The 20,259-nt window shown below is 45.6% G+C and overlaps 1 protein-coding gene across 1 annotated transcript in view; it reads left to right on the top strand.

Moving 5' to 3' along the window:
- Positions 1-16,456, top strand: part of ZFHX3 (zinc finger homeobox 3) — a 193,994-nt gene extending 177,538 nt beyond the window's left edge. Inside the window, exons 8-10 of the mRNA XM_021703235.2 lie at positions 3,679-3,781; positions 5,092-10,512; positions 14,300-16,456. Coding sequence (XP_021558910.2) covers positions 3,679-3,781; positions 5,092-10,512; positions 14,300-15,945 — 7,170 coding nt within the window. The 3' untranslated portion in view covers positions 15,946-16,456. The remainder of the gene's footprint in view (positions 1-3,678; positions 3,782-5,091; positions 10,513-14,299) is intronic.
- Positions 16,457-20,259: the final 3,803 nt, after the last annotated feature.

Here is a 20,259-nt window from a genome sequence, read left to right on the forward strand (position 1 = left end):
ATTCCCACCAACTCTGCATACTCTGGTGGGGGTGGAGATCATATGTGGTATCTAGAAGATTACTATGGAATTTCCCTTTGCATCACCAAGGCCAATCTTGGAAGACCCAAATTCTGAGGAAATAATGGCTCTAATCAATTGAATTTTCTTACTAAAGCAAGCTTTGTTATACTTTAGGTTAAAAGTCTGTTTTTGTTTTTAAAGATTTATTTATTTCAGAGAGACAGTGTGTGTGCACGCAGATGGGGGTGGGGGCAGTGAGAGAGGGAGAGAGAATCCCAAGCAGACTCTGTGCTGAGCACAAGCCCAATGCGAGACTCGATCCCATGACCCCGAGATCACGACCTGAGCCCAAACCAAAAGTTAGTTGCCCAACCGACTGCACCAGGCAGGTGCCCCAAAAGTATGTTTTAACACTCTCAGGTCCCCTCTATACACTGAGTATTGGGGACATTATTTAACATATTGGATGTCTATGGGTGTACAGATTATGAGAATATGCAGTCTATATGGTGGTATAGTGAAATGTAGAAAATGTACTTGTTTTTACCAATTGTGTACTGTCATTTGGCCAAACCTGTAACTTTTTGTTTGGCTTCTGAGCCTGGGATGGAGAAGTGGGAAGAGGGAGAGAGGTGGGAGGGAGGTAAGACTGCATGCGTGCGTTTTCTCTGTAGGGGAAGGTGGTGCCATCCAGTTATTTGAGGGCTTCTGAGGTTTGGGCACATCCGGGATGGCTCTGGTTAGGCTGCAATCAGGTCGTGTCCTCTCATACACCTACATGCTCCAGTGCACGTAGTGAAAGGGAAGGTCTTCATAGAACTGTGCTCAGCACACTTGAGTGACTGCCCTTCCCATGACTTTGTGCTCTCCATCAGATGCTGTGGCTAGAAGAGTCTGATAGGACTGGAAAACAAGGGGGATGCCAAGGCAAGTGTTGAAGGAACTCTGCCTTTAGCCAACTCTCCTTTTCCTCACTGAGCAGAACTCCTCCATGAGCTATATATTTATGGCTCTTTACAAAACATGCAAAGTTTGAGTGAAAACCTTTGGAAACTAGTAGGAGAGGGAGGAATGGGCTCGGGCACGGGAACTCTAGTGTCTTAGAGCCGCTGTGGGGCCCTCCAGTAGCCTGTGCGGGAAGGAGGCTTCCATTCTCAACCTCTCTGTTGAGACACATGCACAGATAAACCCCACCAGAATTTCTAGATCCTCAAGATTCCCTTTAGGGATATTCTCCTCTTTGCCTCCTGGGAGTTTCTTGCCCATCAGAATTTTATATACCAAACCTTCCCCCCCCCCGCCGATAGAATTTGGGTACACTATAGATGAGAAGATGCAGGTAGATAAAAGTAATTACTTAAACACATATGGGGCAAGACTTACAGGTTTGGAGGCCCAGATTAAGATGCAGAGGAGCATGTGAGGTTGATGATTATATTTCGGGAAGAGTTAATTGATGGAAGGTGAAGGCAGACAAAGAACCTCTGCTTACTGCCTTCTTGAATCCCAATCAGGAATTATGATTAAAGTCGCGGCGAGACAACAGAGGGCTGATGAATTGGTGTCTTTTTTTTTTTTCTTTTTTGCCGTCATTCACACTTGATTGACTTCAACCTTTCAAGTGCAAAAGTCTCTCTTTTCCATTATTATTCATAGCCATCTGAGTTTTTCTAATTAAAGTGTATGAAAACAATTACTGATCCGTCGTACTGAGTCTGTTAGAGGGGATGTCTGCCTTACTGTAATGCGTATAAAAAGCCCACAGTTTTCTATAATGATGTGCAGCTGAGGTGTTAGATAATTTTATTCTTTTTTACTCTGTAGGGCTTTTTTTTTTTATTTTTCATGATTCATTTTTCATAATTCCTAAAGATCCCTGGAAAGGACTGATCCTGCAGCTACAACCGAGAAAGGAGGTGGGGGGGAGTCTTTTTTCCTTTCCCTTTCTCCCCCTCTTGCCCCCAACCTCGTGCTCCCCCTTGGCTGAGGACTATAAATTAATCGGTGACCTTTCACTTCTTGGATTCCCGCTGGACTCCCCAACCATACTGGTCAGAAATGCTTTCTATTAAAAAGAAAATAGATGGAATGAGTTTGGCAATCTCTGCTCCATTCCTAACGATTCATCAACAGCTAGCCTTAACCAGCTGCCGACAAGCTTTGTGTGAGGGTGCAGATGTCTGTGAGTAGGAATTCTGTGTCACGCACATTCACCTGCCAAGCACCTGCTCTTCATAAACACGAGCTTTCTCAGAACCCTTCTCCATAGTGCCTGTTGCTTAATTTTTACCCCTATAAGCGTCGCAGTTGCTGATACTATTCTAATACCTCTAAATGTATTGAGGAGTTAACGTTTTGGTGTTTATGGGGAAAGTTGTCTGGGTTTCCCCTAGCACTGGAGCCTGCCACCGAGGTTTCTAGGGAACGTGTCATCAGCTATTAGGAGCAAGTCCAGGATCTTCAAACCATTAAAAATTAATAGTAGTTTATTTAAAATATTTAATTTTGAACAGTAAACTAGGTGTTCCAATCTTTGCACCAGCAAGTACAGGTATCATTGAGATACCTGAGTTTCATGGGAAAATGATTCCTTCAGATAGGGCTGGAAGCCATGTAGAAAGGTTAGTGGTGTGACTGTAGTTTCTGTTCAGTTCGTTTCTCAGGCTGTCATCAAACAGAGACCATTTCTAATTCATTTTGCAAGATCATCGCCTACTACTTTTCCACCCTATAGCAGGCAAAGGGATATTACTTCTTTTTAAACGAAGAACCTTTTATCCTTACGTTGAATTTGAGGGCTGCTTATCATGTTAATGTGGGGCAAATGGTAACTTCTTCAGACAAACTTCTAGCCAGACGTCAGAGAAGCCTAGAGAAAAATGTCTGAGGATCTGACCTGATCCAGGCTGATTCTGGAATTGCTATATTAGCAAACAATAGCCATGGTCAAGGTGGGGCTGCCCTGGTGTAGAATGCTGTGTAGGGCACCCACCCTCTGATGCTGGGCACCTCAAGCAAAGACTCTAGAAGAAATCCTGGCTGAAGTGAGTCGTAAGAAATGCTCGTTTGCACTTGATCTAGCTTCTAAAGGGTTACAAAATGTTGTTTCCTGGAGAATCTGCCAATGTGTCTGCGTGTCCTTAGCCTTCTCTTTGTTCTCTTCTTTTCTTCTTACCCTTTCCTTCACTCTTATTCCCCTCCTCTTCTTGCCTGAATACATTTTGAAAACAGTACTACAATGCTCCCTGCTTCAAGATTACAGTGTACTTTACTAGGTATGATTTAATTAGGGCCCTTATTATGTTTTCAGCAGCTTAAGGTGGGCCTTTCAACTTATCTACCTAATTGGTTGCACAAGAAGTTTCACAGCCCATGACAAAACATTGTCAGTGATCAAAGTCAAAATTCTGCATAAAGGAAAAATATTAATAATAAGATTATTCTTCAAGTGTGCACTGCTAATTATGTCCAGAATGTAACCGTAGAAACACTTTTGACTGATGTGAGCTTTGTCTAATAAACATGAATCTTCAGTGAGCTATGAAAAGTGACACTTCCCGCTTTACACTGGTGAAGGCTAATTTTGCTTATTAAATAATTTTTACACTTCTCCCTATTTTGGGTCTCTTTCCTCTCCATTTGACTCTCCTCATTTCTCTGCCTCTTACTCCGCAGGTGACCACCCCTGAGATGGTGATGCCCAGCAGCATGTTCCTCCCAGCAGCTGTTCCAGATCGAGACGGGAACGCCACTTTGGAGGAGGCAGGAAAGCAGCCTGGTTAGTGTCATTCTTGACCCCTAGAAAAGGAAACAAAATGAAATATTGGGCCACAATTTTCACTGAGCAGGAGTGCCAGGAATCCTTACAAAGTCCTCCTAAGGTGAATGTAACTGATCAAGAGAGGAGGTGGCACTTTGGTCACCTACTTCATACTCTGGCATGTATTTGTATACCATTCATATGGTTTAAAGTGGAAAGAAAATAAGGTGAGAACCAGTGGGATTCTGGTGGACACATGCCCCTTAGACTATACATTTAGGGAGTGAATAACCAGAGACTCAGTCAGTAGACCCATGACTCCCCAATCTCTCAGGACTTAATTATTAGGGACTATTTCAGAGCACTGGATTAGCTCTCTCTCTAACTTTCCTCTGTACAAAGTTCTTCTTTGAGTCTTCTGGGATTGCCTTAGGACCTTGAATAGAGGTGTACTTAGCACTGGGTGTTATACACAAACAATGAATCATGGAACACTACATCAAAAGCTAATGATGTGTACTGTATGGTGACTAAGATAACATAATTTTTTAGAAAGGACATGTTTTAGACACGTGCTGGTGCCCTATGGTGGTTCCTAGCTAGATGGGTCATTAGACCTCCACTTAGGAGGCTGTCCTACATCGTTCACCTTTTGTGAGCACCTAAGATTTAAGTTGGGAAGACCTCAGCCCCACTACTGCCCCACCTCCCCCCCTTGTGATTTTTCCATATTAGAAGGTAGACAGCTGACTTTAAAAGGGTCAGAATATGTATGGGTGTGATGCTATCACTGTAGAAAATAATTTTTATGTATTTTAATGGCCACTTGAATGTTCATTTCTTAATAGCGAGGACAGTCAAAAGTAATGTTATAACAAATTAAGCTAAAAGACATATTCCAAAGTTTCTTATATTGTCAGAATTTTTTACATTACAATGGACAATAGTTATCTTAAATTCCCCACAATTTAGGATATCATTTATTCACATATTTTACAGTTCAGGTTCACGTAAAAGGGAAGTCCAGTCTAAGATCAGTAACATTCAAACCAGTTCTTGAGAAATTTAAGATTCGGAGTCAAGCAACTGATCCAAGATATGCTACAGTCCTATTATGAATGAAACTTTTGTATTTCCTTTTAGTCTCCTCTGTTCATGTGCACTTGCTTTAATATGTACTCTTTGCAGGGGCTGTGTGGAGAGAGTCTGTCTTCATGAGGACTTGCTAGGTAGATAGCCATGGGTGCCATCCTTGAAACAAAGCCTTCTTTATCACTGGGCTTGGTTTTTTTTTGTTTTGTTTTTTTTGTTTCTTTTTTAAATTACAGAAACCTCAGAGGATCTGGGAAAGAACATCTTGCCCTCTGTAAGCACAGAGCACAGTGGAGATTTGAAACCGTCTTCTGCTGACCCTGGCTCTGTGAGAGAAGATTCAGGCTTCCTATGCTGGAAGAAGGGGTGCAATCAGGTTTTCAAAACTTCTGCCACTCTTCAAACACACTTCAATGAGGTTCATGCCAAGAGGCCCCAGCTGCCTGTGTCAGATCGCCATGTGTACAAGTATCGCTGTAATCAATGCAGCCTGGCTTTCAAGACCATTGAAAAGCTGCAGCTCCATTCTCAGTACCATGTGATCAGAGCTGCCACAATGTGCTGTCTTTGTCAGCGTAGTTTCCGAACTTTTCAGGCTCTGAAAAAACACCTTGAGACAAGCCATTTGGAGTTGAGTGAGGCTGACATCCAACAGCTTTATGGTGGCCTTCTGGCCAATGGGGACCTCCTGGCAATGGGGGACCCTACCCTGGCAGAGGACCACACCATAATTGTTGAGGAAGACAAGGAGGAGGAGAGTGACTTAGAAGACAAACAGAGCCCAACGGGCAGTGACTCTGGGTCAGTACAAGAAGACTCAGGCTCAGAGCCAAAGAGAGCTCTACCTTTCAGAAAAGGCCCCAACTTCACCATGGAAAAATTTCTAGACCCTTCTCGCCCTTACAAGTGTACAGTCTGCAAGGAGTCTTTCACTCAAAAGAATATCCTGCTAGTGCACTACAATTCTGTCTCCCACCTGCATAAGTTGAAGAGAGCCCTTCAAGAATCGGCAACTGGTCAGCCAGAACCCACCAGCAGCCCAGACAACAAACCTTTCAAGTGTAACACTTGTAACGTGGCCTATAGCCAGAGTTCCACTTTGGAGATCCACATGCGGTCTGTGTTGCATCAAACCAAGGCCCGAGCAGCCAAGCTGGAGGCTGCAAGTGGCAGTAGCAATGGGACGGGGAACAGCAGCAGTGTCTCCCTGAGCTCCTCCACCCCAAGTCCTGTGAGCAGCAGTGGTAGTAACACCTTTACCACCACCAACCCAAGCAGTGCTGGCATCACTCCGAGTTCCAATCTACTGAGCCAAGTGCCCCCTGAAAGTGCAGGGATGCCGGCCCTGGGGAATCCCATCGGTGCCAACATCACTTCCCCTTCAGAGCCCAAGGAGACCAATCGGAAGAAGCTGGCAGATATGATTGCATCCAGGCAGCAGCAGCAGCAGCAGCAGCAAGCACAGACGCTAGCCCAGGCCCAGGCTCAAGTTCAAGCTCACCTGCAGCAGGAGCTGCAGCAGCAGGCTGCCCTGATCCAGTCTCAGCTGTTCAACCCCGCCCTGCTTCCTCACTTCCCCATGACCACAGAGACCCTGCTGCAGCTGCAGCAGCAGCAGCATCTCCTCTTCCCCTTCTACATCCCCAGCGCAGATTTCCAGCTCAACCCTGACGTGAGCTTGCCAGTGACCAGCGGGGCGCTGACACTGACGGGGACGGGCCCGGGCCTTCTAGACGATCTGAAGGCTCAGGTTCAGATCCCAACACAGAGCCACCAGCAGATCCAGCAACAGCAAAGCCAGCTCTCTCTGTCCCAGACTCACTCTGCCCTTCTACAACCCAGCCAGCACTCTGAAAAGAAAAACAAATTGGTCATCAAAGAAAAGGAAAAAGAAAGCCAGAGAGAGAGGGATAGTGCCGAGGTGGGAGAGGGCAACCCAGGACCTAAGGAATCGCTGCCAGATGCCTTGAAGGCTAAAGAGAAGAAAGAATTGGCACCAGCAGCTAGTTCTGAGCCTTCCATGCTCCCACCACGAATCGCCTCAGATGCCAGAGGGAATGCCACCAAGGCCCTGCTGGAGAACTTTGGCTTTGAGCTGGTCATTCAGTACAACGAGAACAAGCAGAAGGTGCAGAAGAAGAATGGGAAGACTGAGCAGGGAGAGAATCTGGAAAAGCTTGAGTGTGACTCCTGTGGCAAGTTGTTTTCTAACATCTTGATTTTAAAGAGTCATCAAGAGCACGTTCATCAAAACTACTTTCCCTTTAAACAGCTAGAGAGATTTGCTAAACAGTACCGCGAGCAGTACGATAAACTGTACCCCCTGAGGCCCCAGACCCCAGAGCCGCCGCCACCACCTCCCCCGCCACCTCCTCCACCCCCTCTTCCTGCAGCACCGCCTCAGCCAGCTTCCACGCCAGCCATCCCTGCGTCAGCCCCACCCATCACTTCACCCACGATGGCACCCACCCAGCCATCCGTGCCACTCACCCAGCTCTCTATGCCCATGGAGCTGCCCATCTTCTCACCACTGATGATGCAGACGATGCCACTGCAGACCTTGCCGGCTCAGCTGCCCCCTCAGCTTGGACCTGTGGAGCCTCTGCCTGCGGACCTGGCCCAGCTGTACCAGCACCAGCTCAATCCAAGCCTGCTCCAACAGCAGAACAAGAGGCCTCGCACCAGGATCACGGATGACCAGCTCCGGGTCCTGCGGCAATATTTTGACATTAACAACTCCCCCAGTGAAGAGCAGATCAAAGAAATGGCAGACAAGTCTGGGTTGCCCCAGAAAGTGATCAAGCACTGGTTCAGAAACACCCTCTTCAAAGAGCGGCAGCGTAACAAGGATTCCCCTTACAACTTTAGCAATCCTCCCATCACCAGCCTGGAGGAGCTCAAGATAGACTCGCGGCCCCCTTCGCCAGAACCTCAGAAGCAGGAGTACTGGGGAAGCAAGAGGTCTTCAAGAACAAGGTTTACTGACTATCAGCTGAGGGTCCTACAGGACTTCTTTGATGCCAATGCTTACCCAAAGGATGACGAATTTGAGCAACTCTCTAATTTACTAAACCTTCCAACCCGAGTCATAGTGGTGTGGTTTCAAAATGCCCGACAGAAGGCCAGGAAAAATTATGAGAATCAGGGGGAGGGCAAAGATGGAGAGCGGCGTGAGCTTACAAATGATAGGTATATTCGAACAAGCAACTTGAACTACCAGTGCAAAAAATGTAGCCTGGTGTTTCAGCGCATCTTTGATCTCATCAAGCATCAGAAGAAGCTGTGTTACAAAGATGAGGATGAGGAGGGGCAGGATGACAGCCAAAATGAGGATTCCATGGATGCCATGGAAATCGTGACACCCACCAGCTCCTCCTGCAGCACCCCAATGCCCTCACAGGCTTACAGTGCCCCAGCACCATCAGCCAACACAGCTTCCTCCGCTTTCTTACAGCTCACGGCGGAGTCTGATGAACTGGCTACTTTAAGTTCAAAAACAGAGGCAAGTGATGAGAAACCAAAGCAGGCTGAACCTCCCAGTGCACAGCCAAACCAAACACAAGAAAAGCAAGGGCAACCAAAGGCGGAGCTGCAGCAACAAGACCAGCCCGAGCAGAAGACAAACGCAGCCCAGCAGAAGCTCCCACAGCTCACTTCCCCCACTTCGTTACCACAGCCTCCTCCACAAGCACCCCCACCTCAGTGCCCCTTACCCCAGTCGAGCCCCAGTCCTTCTCAGCTCTCCCACCTGCCCCTCAAGCCCCTCCACACGTCGACTCCTCAGCAGTTGGCAAACCTACCTCCTCAGCTAATCCCCTACCAGTGTGATCAATGTAAGTTGGCATTTCCATCATTTGAGCACTGGCAGGAGCATCAGCAGCTTCATTTCCTGAGTGCACAGAACCAGTTCATCCACCCCCAGTTTTTGGACAGGTCACTGGATATGCCTTTCATGCTGTTTGACCCTAGTAACCCACTCCTGGCGAGCCAGCTGCTCTCTGGGGCTATACCTCAGATTCCAGCCAGCTCGGCCACTTCTCCTTCAACTCCAACCTCCACAATGAACACTCTGAAGAGGAAGCTGGAGGAAAAGGCCAGTGCAAGCCCTGGAGAAAATGACAGTGGGACAGGAGGAGAAGAACCTCAGCGAGACAAGCGTTTGAGGACAACCATTACACCAGAACAGCTAGAAATTCTGTACCAGAAGTATCTGTTAGACTCCAATCCAACTCGAAAGATGTTGGATCACATCGCACACGAGGTGGGCTTGAAGAAGCGTGTGGTCCAAGTCTGGTTTCAGAATACCCGAGCCCGGGAACGGAAAGGACAGTTCCGGGCTGTGGGCCCAGCGCAGGCGCACAGAAGATGCCCTTTTTGCAGAGCACTCTTCAAAGCCAAGACTGCCCTCGAGGCTCATATCCGGTCCCGTCATTGGCATGAGGCCAAGAGAGCTGGCTACAACCTAACTCTGTCTGCAATGCTCTTGGACTGCGATGGGGGACTCCAGATGAAAGGAGATATTTTTGATGGAGCCAGCTTTTCCCACCTACCCCCAAGCAGTAGTGACGGCCAAGGTGTCCCCCTCTCACCTGTGAGTAAAACCATGGACTTGTCTCCCCGAACTCTTCTTAGCCCTTCTTCCATCAAGGTGGAGGGAATTGAGGATTTTGAAAGCCCCTCCATGTCCTCAGTTAATCTGAACTTTGACCAAACTAAGCTGGACAACGACGACTGTTCCTCTGTCAACACAGCAATCACGGATACCACCACCGGAGACGAAGGCAATGCAGATAATGACAGTGCGACGGGAATAGCAACTGAAACCAAATCCTCTTCTGCACCCAATGAAGGGTTGACCAAAGCGGCCATGATGGCGATGTCTGAGTATGAAGATCGGTTGTCGTCTGGTCTGGTCAGCCCAGCCCCAAGCTTTTACAGCAAGGAATACGACAATGAAGGTACAGTGGACTACAGTGAAACCTCGAGCCTTGCAGACCCCTGCTCCCCGAGTCCTGGGGCAAGCGGGTCAGCAGGCAAATCTGGAGACAGTGGGGATCGGCCAGGGCAGAAACGTTTTCGCACTCAAATGACCAATCTGCAGCTGAAAGTCCTCAAGTCATGCTTTAATGACTACAGGACGCCCACCATGCTAGAGTGTGAGGTCCTGGGCAATGATATTGGACTGCCAAAGAGAGTTGTTCAGGTCTGGTTCCAGAATGCCCGGGCAAAAGAAAAGAAGTCCAAGTTAAGCATGGCCAAGCATTTTGGTATAAACCAAACAAGTTACGAGGGGCCGAAAACAGAGTGCACTTTGTGTGGCATCAAGTACAGCGCTCGGCTGTCTGTACGTGACCATATCTTTTCCCAGCAGCATATCTCCAAAGTTAAGGACACCATTGGAAGCCAGTTGGACAAGGAGAAAGAATACTTTGACCCAGCCACTGTACGTCAGTTGATGGCTCAACAAGAGTTGGACCGGATTAAAAAGGCCAACGAGGTCCTCGGACTGGCAGCTCAGCAGCAAGGGATGTTTGACAATGCCCCTCTTCAGGCTCTTAACCTTCCTACAGCATATCCGGCGCTCCAGGGCATTCCTCCTGTGTTGCTCCCCGGCCTCAACAGCCCCTCCTTGCCGGGCTTTACTCCATCCAACACAGGTGGGTTCTGCTCTAGGTGATTCTTACAGCATTAAATAGCTGCCCAAATAGCATTTTGTTCTGTGGCTACCACCCAAACTCTCTGAATGTTGGGCAGATAGGCAGAAGCTTCCCTTTTACTGAGTCTCCCTAGTGCTGTGGTTCTCTGACTTCCCAGTCTCAGAGATGGGACCTCCTGGTTGGAACAGTCTGCTATGAAATTATTCTCTTTGCCCTATGTTCAGTAACACAACCAGGGTGCGTGCTACAGGGAAGAACTTGAGGGTCCTGGCATCCTAAATCCTGGGTTATTTTCAAGAAAAAGGTTTCTAGCATAGACCCTTCTAGTCAGTCTTTGTGAAATTGCCAATCCCATCTAGATAGTTGTTGAAAATAGAAGACATTTGAATATCCTAGCTAATTCTGGATCGTGCTTTATGGAAACTGGTTCAAGACAACTTAAATCAAGTCCTTGTCCTTACCTGTGGTCCCTGCTTCTGTTTTTAGAGAGCTGTTCTGGCAGAACTGCTATCAGGAAGAAGCTCTCATAAATGGATCCTTATTCCAGGCTTCTTACCTCGCCAGAACAATAGTGGTTATACTAGTTTCATTATAATGACACTACTTCTGTACTTGAATGCACTGGCCAGGAATCTTGTATTGGGCAATATGGTTCTGAATCTTCAGACAGACAATGAACATTAATGCTCATTTTTAGGAGTCTTCATCACTCCTTCATTTCCCTTCACCCATCTCTGTTTCTTTGCTCCCCCCAGCCCCCTAATTCAGTCATATACTTGGTACTCTTATTTTTCTACTATTATTAATAGGGAGTTTGATAGTTCTTCCTGTGTCCCTCTCTTGTTCCTCCTCTGTCCTCACCTGTCTTCTCTGTAGCCAGCTTTCTTTCCTAAATTGGACCTCCAGGATTCTGTGAAACTTAGGCACAAGTCAGCAAGATTCCCGCCCCCCAGCCCCCGGGCCTGCATTGACCAGTGTAACTTTACCAAAGGAGAGCCCTTCAGAGTGCTTCCTTGCCTGAAAATGGGTCCCTGTTCCCAGGGGTTGAAGTGGTAAAAGCATTAAAATCTGTAAGTCATTGCTTATCGTTGTTGGCAAGTAAGGTCACAGAATTATGCTAAAGCCAACTAGACATAAGCCAAGAATCAAGCTATGGAAAGTGTCTAGGCACTGAATTACCCTTGCAGCCCAGAATCTTGGCAGAAGGGCTTGGGATGGCCCAACATTTCATAATAATGTGAAAAAAATTAGAATGTCTGATCTATTCCCCTTGTTTTACAGATGAGAAAACTGAGGGCCAGAGAGGTCAAGACCATTCAGCAAGCTAGGGTAGGAGCCAGAGCTCCCACCCAGGCCTCCAGGCTCCCAGTGCTATGTGCTCCTTCCACAACACCCAATATGAGCCAGTCAGTCAACAGGTATATGTTTAGTGCTACTCAGGTTCTGACCACTAAGAGTGGACTCAAGATAGAAAGGTATGCTCTTAATTATTAGAGGCAGCCAGGGTTACCAGTGTGTCCCAGTTACCACCACCTGATTGTACCACAGCTCACAGGAGCACTGGATCTGGAATGGGGGAAGGAACTTGTATTTAATATGTCAGGTCCAATGGTAAGCTCTTTTCATATGACCTTCCATTTAGTCCCTACAACCATGTATTGTAGAAAGTTGAGGTTCCGTGGAGTCAATGGGGGTCTAAGGCCACATAGCAGCTGTGTATCAAACACAATCCATACTACATCAGTCTGACTGCAGAGGTGCATGACAAGTATCAGGGCGATGAAATGCCTTGCTTGGTTCTAATCTTGCTGATGAGAAAACTGAGGCCACAATTATTTTGAGAATATATTGAGCTACTATATCAAACATGGTTAGTACAGAGCTTGGTAACTATAGCAAGGATTCTGTAAATGATCCTTACCATTTCCTTCTCTTCTACTCAAGATACAGAAGTCAGTTTAAGGCCTTCTGACCGGGATCTTTCTCCTGAAAGCCTGATACCACAGAGATGGAGAAATCTCTAGATGTTTTTTCCTTGCCTCACTGATCTTTTGGCTCTGGCTCCAACCTACAACTTGGAGCAGGCCTGTTGCCTAGATGTAGACAGAAAGAGCCATGTCCTAAGTTGTCGAATTCATAATCCATTCACTCTCCATCTTGTGCATGCCAGTTTAACCAATGAACCTTTACCGGCTTTTTCTGAGTCAGATACTTCTTTCTGGTTTCAGTTCCTTCTGTGCTTTGAGGAAATTGGATGACTTCACCTCAGTGGTGCCTATCTGCTGTTTTGAAAGAGTAAATTAATGCTGCTATACAAAAATCCCCTTGGCTTTCCAAACAATAATGGATATTTTTCTGGGATTGGCACCTTGAGGCAACCTTGTTCTCTTCATCTGAATTTTGAGGGTTTTTTACATGCTGCACCAGTGTAATAAGCCAACATGGTCTTCACCCAGGTCTGGGCTTCTCTTTCTTTTTTTTCCTCACAGTGACCGTGTCATGTTATAGAACCCCCCCCAACCCCAGCTTTCTGGCAGAAGGTAGTCCAGATGAAATAGTGAGGAGCTGTGGGATTTTTTAGTTTACATTTTGGTGCCCTCTGAAGAGAAGGGATGAATACGGTCCATTGTCTTAAGTGTAGTGAATGGAATGATCTGAGGTCTACTGCCTGTGACTTCTTCTCAGCATCTCATCATCCAGCAAATCTGGTCTCTCTGTCCCACTTTGCTGTCCTCCACCACAACCACCACCTTGTTAGTCTTAATGCACCTACCACTTGATGTACCAGGAGCAAGGCTATCTTCCATCACCCTGGAACAAAAGACTCAAACCAGGAGAGAAATATGGGTGAGGGAGGATATTAGGCTCTGGACTGGGTGAAGGCCTTATAGGCAGAGTGTGACTGCAGATGGGGCTGTACCCCAGGTGGGCCTGGTGACTTGCTCAAAGACCTTTGCTACCCATAAGTATGAGTAGGTTGCAGCGATGGCTTAGGAAGCAGTGGTACCAACACTTTGGGCCATTCCATTTCTGATACTGCTTTTCTCCTCTTGCTGGGGGTGCGTTCTCAAGCAGCTGCAGTCTTTCTGTATGTCATTCAAATGGGTAGGAGGAGAATGCTCATTTCTCCAGCAAACTTCAGAATCATCTTCCTAGATGGTTACATTTTTCAACAGATTTGTTAAAGCAGACTAGCTGAGCCAAATAATGGGACAGTTTTCCCTGAATGGATTGTTTTTGTTTCTTCCCATCGCTCCTCCTCCTCTCTGCCCTCTTAACACATCCATTCAGTTGTAGCAGCGGAGGCTGGAGAGGCACATTTGTTTCTTCACATGGTCTTGGGGCTTGGCCAGGTTTCTTGCATTTTGCCCTCTTCTCCTGTTACCTCTCTCCTCTGCAAGTTCTGGTGGGGCCTCTTAGCCACACTATTTCTGTGGAGCTTTGATGAAGGCCTTTGGTTCAAATGTCCCAGCTGGAAACAGCTAGTTGGGGGAACTGGGCAAAGAACATATGAATTAATTAGTGGGTGTGGCAGGAAGGTGTTAGAAGTTGTTTAACTGAAAGGGGAAGTAGGGCAGCTGACCCAGGATTGGGCACTGATTAGAATACAAGGCTGTCCAACCCTGGTGAGACCCCCCTCTATTGAAAATGGTGGTTTTGAGAGGGTCTTTCAACTTTAAACCTTGAGATCTCAGACTTCATGCCAGTGACAGAAGTAAAACATCTTGAGCTTCAGCCTCACCACCCCAGACTGACCTGTGGTTCTTTCTGTCTTCATTTCTTTCAGCTTTAACGTCTCCTAAACCGAACTTGATGGGTCTGCCCAGCACAACAGTTCCTTCCCCTGGCCTCCCCACATCTGGATTACCAAATAAACCGTCCTCAGCATCGCTGAGCTCCCCGACCCCAGCACAAGCCACCATGGCGCTGGCCCCTCAGCAGCTCCCCCAACCCCAGCAGCAGCCACAGGTGCAGCCGCCGCCGCCCGCAGCTCAGCCCCCGCCCGCGCCACAGCTCCCCCCGCAACAGCAGCAACGCAAGGACAAAGACAGTGAGAAGGTGAAGGAAAAGGCACACAAAGGGAAAGGGGAGCCCCTCCCTGTCCCCAAGAAGGAGAAAGGCGAGGCCCCCCCAGCGGCCACAGCCACTCTCTCAGCCCCGCTGCCCGCCATGGAGTATGCAGTGGACCCTGCACAGCTACAGGCCCTGCAGGCAGCCTTGACTTCGGACCCCACAGCGTTGCTCACGAGCCAGTTCCTTCCTTACTTTGTACCAGGCTTCTCTCCTTACTATGCCCCCCAGATCCCTGGCGCCCTGCAGAGCGGGTACCTGCAGCCTATGTATGGCATGGAAGGCCTGTTCCCCTACAGCCCTGCGCTGTCGCAGGCCCTGATGGGGCTGTCCCCGGGCTCCCTACTGCAGCAGTACCAGCAATACCAGCAGAGTCTGCAGGAGGCGATCCAGCAGCAGCAGCAGCGGCAACTCCAGCAGCAGCAGCAGCAAAAAGTGCAGCAGCAGCCCAAAGCAAGCCAAACCCCAGTCCCCCAGGGGGCTGCTTCCCCAGACAAAGACCCTGCCAAAGAATCCCCCAAACCAGAAGAGCAGAAAAACGCACCCCGTGAGGTGTCCCCCCTCCTGCCGAAACCCCCCGAAGAGCCAGAAGCAGAAAGCAAAAGTGCGGACTCCCTCTACGACCCCTTCATTGTTCCAAAGGTGCAGTACAAGTTGGTCTGCCGCAAGTGCCAGGCGGGCTTCAGTGACGAGGAGGCGGCGAGGAGCCACCTGAAGTCCCTCTGCTTCTTCGGCCAGTCTGTGGTGAACCTGCAAGAGATGGTGCTTCACGTCCCCACGGGCGGCGGCGGCAGTGGCGGCGGCGGCGGCGGGAGTGGCGGCGGCTCGTACCACTGCCTGGCGTGCGAGAGCGCGCTCTGTGGGGAGGAAGCTCTGAGTCAACATCTCGAGTCGGCCTTGCACAAACACAGAACAATCACGAGAGCAGCAAGAAACGCCAAAGAGCACCCTAGTTTATTACCTCACTCTGCCTGCTTCCCCGATCCTAGCACCGCATCTACCTCGCAGTCTGCCGCTCACTCAAACGACAGCCCCCCTCCCCCGTCGGCCGCCGCCCCCTCCTCGTCCTCCGCTTCCCCCCACGCCTCCAGGAAGTCTTGGCCGCAAGTGGTCTCCCGGGCTTCGGCCACGAAGCCCCCTTCTTTTCCTCCTCTCTCCTCATCTTCAACGGTTACCTCAAGTTCATGCAGCACCTCAGGGGTTCAGCCCTCGATGCCAACAGACGACTATTCGGAGGAGTCTGACACGGATCTCAGCCAAAAGTCCGACGGACCGGCGAGCCCGGTGGAGGGTCCCAAAGACCCCAGCTGCCCCAAGGACAGTGGTCTGACCAGTGTAGGAACGGACACCTTCAGATTGTAAGCTTTGAAGATGAACAATACAAACAAATGAATTTAAATAAAAAGATTAATAAGAAACCAATTTCAAAAATAGACTAACTGCAATTCCAAAGCTTCTAACCAAAAAAAAAAAAAAAAAAAAGGAAAAAAAAGAAAAAGCGTGGGTTGTTTTCCCATATACCTATCTATGCCGGTGATTTTACATTCTTGTCTTTTCTTTTTTCTTTTAATATAAAAAAAAAAAAAAACCTTAACCCTGTTACATTGTGTCCTTTTGAAGGTACTATTGGTCTGGGAAACAGAAGTCCGCAGGGCCTCCCTAATGTCTTTGGAGCTTAAACCCCTTGTATATTTGCCCCTTTTCAATAAACACCCCACGTTGATAGCACAGGAGGAGCCCGGCATGCACTGTATGGGAAAGCAGTCCACCTTGTTACAGTTTTAAATTTCTTGCTATCTTAGCATTCAGATACCAATGGCTTGCTAAAAGAAAAAAAAGAAATGTAATGTCTTTTTATTCTCAGGTCAATCGCTCACACTTTGTTCTGTTTTCAGAATCATTGTTTTATAATATATTATTTTTTCAGGTTTTTTTTTTGTTCCAGAAAAGATTTTTTGTTTTGTTAATTTAAAAACGGGCAGAAAGTATTTGAGAAAAACAATGTGAACTGCTTTAGCTTTCTGGGGATTTAAAGGATAGCTTTTCTGCTGAAGCCAATTTCAAGGGGAAAAGTTAAGCACTCCCACTTTCAGAAAAAAAAAAAAAAACCCACACACAGAGTGTTGAGGACTTGTAGCTTAAAAAAATAAGTTTTAAAAACTGACTTTCTGTATTTATGATAGATATGACCATTTTTGGTGTTGAGTAGATTGTTGCATTGGAAATGAACTGAAGCAGTATGGTAGATTTAAAAGGAAAAAAAAAAAAAAACCTTTTGTGTACATTTAGCTTTTTGTATGGTCCAGCTGACAGCTCCTCATTTGATGTTGTCTTGTTCATTCCTAGCAGATAGATTGCAATCCGTTGATTCGCCTAAGCTTTTCTCCCCTTTGTCCCTTAATTCCACTTTCTCTTTCCTCCTCCCACCCTATAATCTCCCACTTAAGGTAGCTGCCTTCATTTCTTAGAGGGTAGCTGCAGAATTATTTTATAAAACTAAAGAAAGAATTTCAAAAGGTTCTAGGGGTCATTAGGATCCTCACAGATTATTTTTGGTTGGGGAGTTGAAACTTTTTAAAGGCATATAATTCTAGTTACCTATGTCTGTAAGCCTTGTGCCATTTATTTTTTATTTATCCTTCCTTTAGCTTTTCTTTTTATCCTTTCTTTTCCTCCTTGTTTGGTAGATGCTTCAAATATTCTTTTCCTAAACTAAAGCATTTGTTTTGGTTTGTGTAATTGAGCTGTGTGCTTTTCTTTCTAAAAAAGTTTTTGGTTAGGGGTTTTGTTTTGTTTTCTTTCCTCTCAGAAAAAGAAATTTCATGCTTTAAATAAAATCCAAAGACACACCCTTTCACTGCTGATGCAGAAAAAAGGGAAAGGGTTCTTGTTACTTGAGAATTTGTTTCTGATTTAAACAAACAAGACTTAGTTTAATAAAAGAAAGAGTAAAACAAAAGATTCCCAGGTTGTTATGTGCTTCTTCTGCCAGCAGAGAGGCAACTGTTAATGACAATTCCATATACCAAAAGACACATTTTTTACTTCAAAGTTTTGTCCTTGTGTTAGGCAGTCTGAGCAGCGAGTGATCCAGAGTGCAGCCAACAAAGAAGCAGATAGCAAGGTACAGAGAGCAAAAAGGAACCGTATGTGAGGCACTTGTATTTATGTTAATATCTGTATTCCTGTAACACATAACACAACGCAACATACACCCTTTCTCAATTTAAAACAACGGTCTGAACTTTGAAAGGAAAACTTTGTGCTGCTAAAATGTAGATTTTGGAGACAAATAGATGCTTTGCTTTTCACTTTCATAGCCAAACATCAACAGAAACAATCTCCCCTTGCCCCGAAAGTGTGAAATCCTTCTCCCCTTCGTTCTCTTCCTTATGTTTCAAAAGGGAACTTTGAAGACTGTGAATGCAGGTTCCATTGGTCATCTTTCGGGCTTCTTTCCCCAGTGCTGAAGCCACTCAACGACTTTGCAAAAGACTGGAGCATTCCAAGATCTGAAAATGGATTTCTTTTTTTCTTTTTTCTCTTTTTTAGCCGGGACTGTTTTATTTTTATGAATTTGTTTTTGGTTTAATGAAAGAGTAGATCCTGAACTGTTGTATATATTTCTAACTAGGCTGATGCACAGTGCAAATTCCTTTTTTTTAATTTTTTTAAGTAGAAATACTAAAGAGTACCATCTAACTATTCATACCAGTATCCAGTTGTAGCATAAGGTGTCAAAAACAAGTACACAAAAACATTTGCTGTTTTAACAAACTATTTTCTTTTAACAAGAATTCTTGTATTTCTCCCCGTGTTTGAGATGAACATTTTTAAATTTTAAAGTTGTACAGTTTTTTGTTTTCCATTATTTTATCTTGTTTGTAACTCTATGAAATATATATATATTTTTTGCCATTTAACTGTTGTATGTTACTCTGTGTCTGTATCATATAGAAAAAAATTTGTTTTTGTTTTTGGTTCTCTATGTGATACCAATTAACAATTTAACACTAGCTTTACATGTCAAATTCTGCTAGGTTTTTTCTGAAAACTTTGTTTTTAAAAATGATATTGCTTGGTAATAGTGCAATTTCTATCCCTTTCCCTCCCCCCTCAACTTTAAGTTCATTTCCTTGTAATTTTGCCACCCCCTCCACAACGGTGTTTCGTTTGTTTGTTTATTTGTTTTGAGCTACTATGCCATCCTCCCTCTGTGAGGCAGAGTGACTGTCAGTGTTTTGTTATGCCATGCCTTGACCTGTGGGTGTATTTGGCAACAGCAAGGTGGTTGGGTAGATTGGCTAAGCATGCTTCCACCCACCAGTGTTTCTCAGAGGGGTTATGTGATTGTTTTATCCTGGAGTGGGTTGCACATTTGATGCTTTCCTCTACAACTCTACCACCCACATATATGTTCATTCAAAAAAGAAAAAAATTCTCAGCATTAACTCAGAAGTAGCAAAGCAGTCAGTGATGGTGACAATTAGACGTCAAATATGAGCTAGTTAGATGTTTGTGGGTTGACATCCGCTATGGCTGTGACTGGTATCATTTACAAAGCATGAATTCACTACAGTGCTCAACTGTTTAGATTGGTCTCACTAGGCGAATTTAACTCCTGTTGCATAGTAGGTAGCTACACAGGATATCTCAACTCACTTTTTAAATTAGTTCTTCACCTCTATTGACACTTCATATTTTGGTTGGTTGGTAGGTTTGTTTGATTTTTTTTCAAATACTCCAAAGAGTGGGTTGGTGCTTGACACCATTCAGTCATGGCACCATATGAACCCACTGAATGGAACTTATTTCAACCATCCTTCCTCCATCCTTCCAAAAAGAAACTTAAGAAGGAAACATACACACACACACACACGGAAAAGTTTAATAAATCTAGGAAGTTTTTTTTTTAATTAAAAGCTATTTAAAGAGATGAATGTGGCCAAAGTTTTACATGATTGAAAATAAAGTAAAACAGACGGCATGTGTTTAAACCTGAGTTTATCAGGCATGGCAGGAAGTTGCAGGAGAGAGAGGCAGTGACCCAAGCCAGTGCACTTGATGTTCATGGACATATATTTTTTTTAAATAAATTAAATTAAAACATTTTAAATAGAAGCATAAATTGAGTTGGTTGTTTGTTGGCGCTGAGATACTGCCCACTGTGAAACAAAGCTTTGACTAGTTTTTTTCGTTTGTTTACTTTCTTGGGGGGAGGGGGGCAAGTTTGGGTAGGAAAGAAAGCATAAATGAACGTGACCCTGAGGTGAAGAGGTATATGAACAGCCTTTGCAATGTACAAAAAAACAAAAAACAAAAAAACAAAAAAAAATAGAGCAAGTGAAACCAAAAATGATGTTCTTGGTGTTTTTCTATAATGTAGTCTTGTTAGCTTTTTTTGTTACTGTAACAATGCTGATCTCGAACTGTACCAAAATACATGGAGACTAACAAACAGAACCACATGGAACTTTCAAACTGAAAAAAAAAATTTGTCACAAAAACTTTGTTGTCATAGTTAAGTTGATTGTAGATGGTAATTGAATATACTCCTTTGAAAATATTTCATCAAGTATGTTTCCTGCTCATTGTGATACATTAAAAAAATATGAGCAAAAGTTCTTGTCTTATGCCCTCAGATTTTGTGTGTGTGCATGTGTGAGAGAGAAAGAG

This window comes from Neomonachus schauinslandi, chromosome 16 (genome assembly GCF_002201575.2).
Source record: "Neomonachus schauinslandi chromosome 16, ASM220157v2, whole genome shotgun sequence".
In the NCBI taxonomy this organism is placed as follows: domain Eukaryota; kingdom Metazoa; phylum Chordata; class Mammalia; order Carnivora; family Phocidae; genus Neomonachus; species Neomonachus schauinslandi.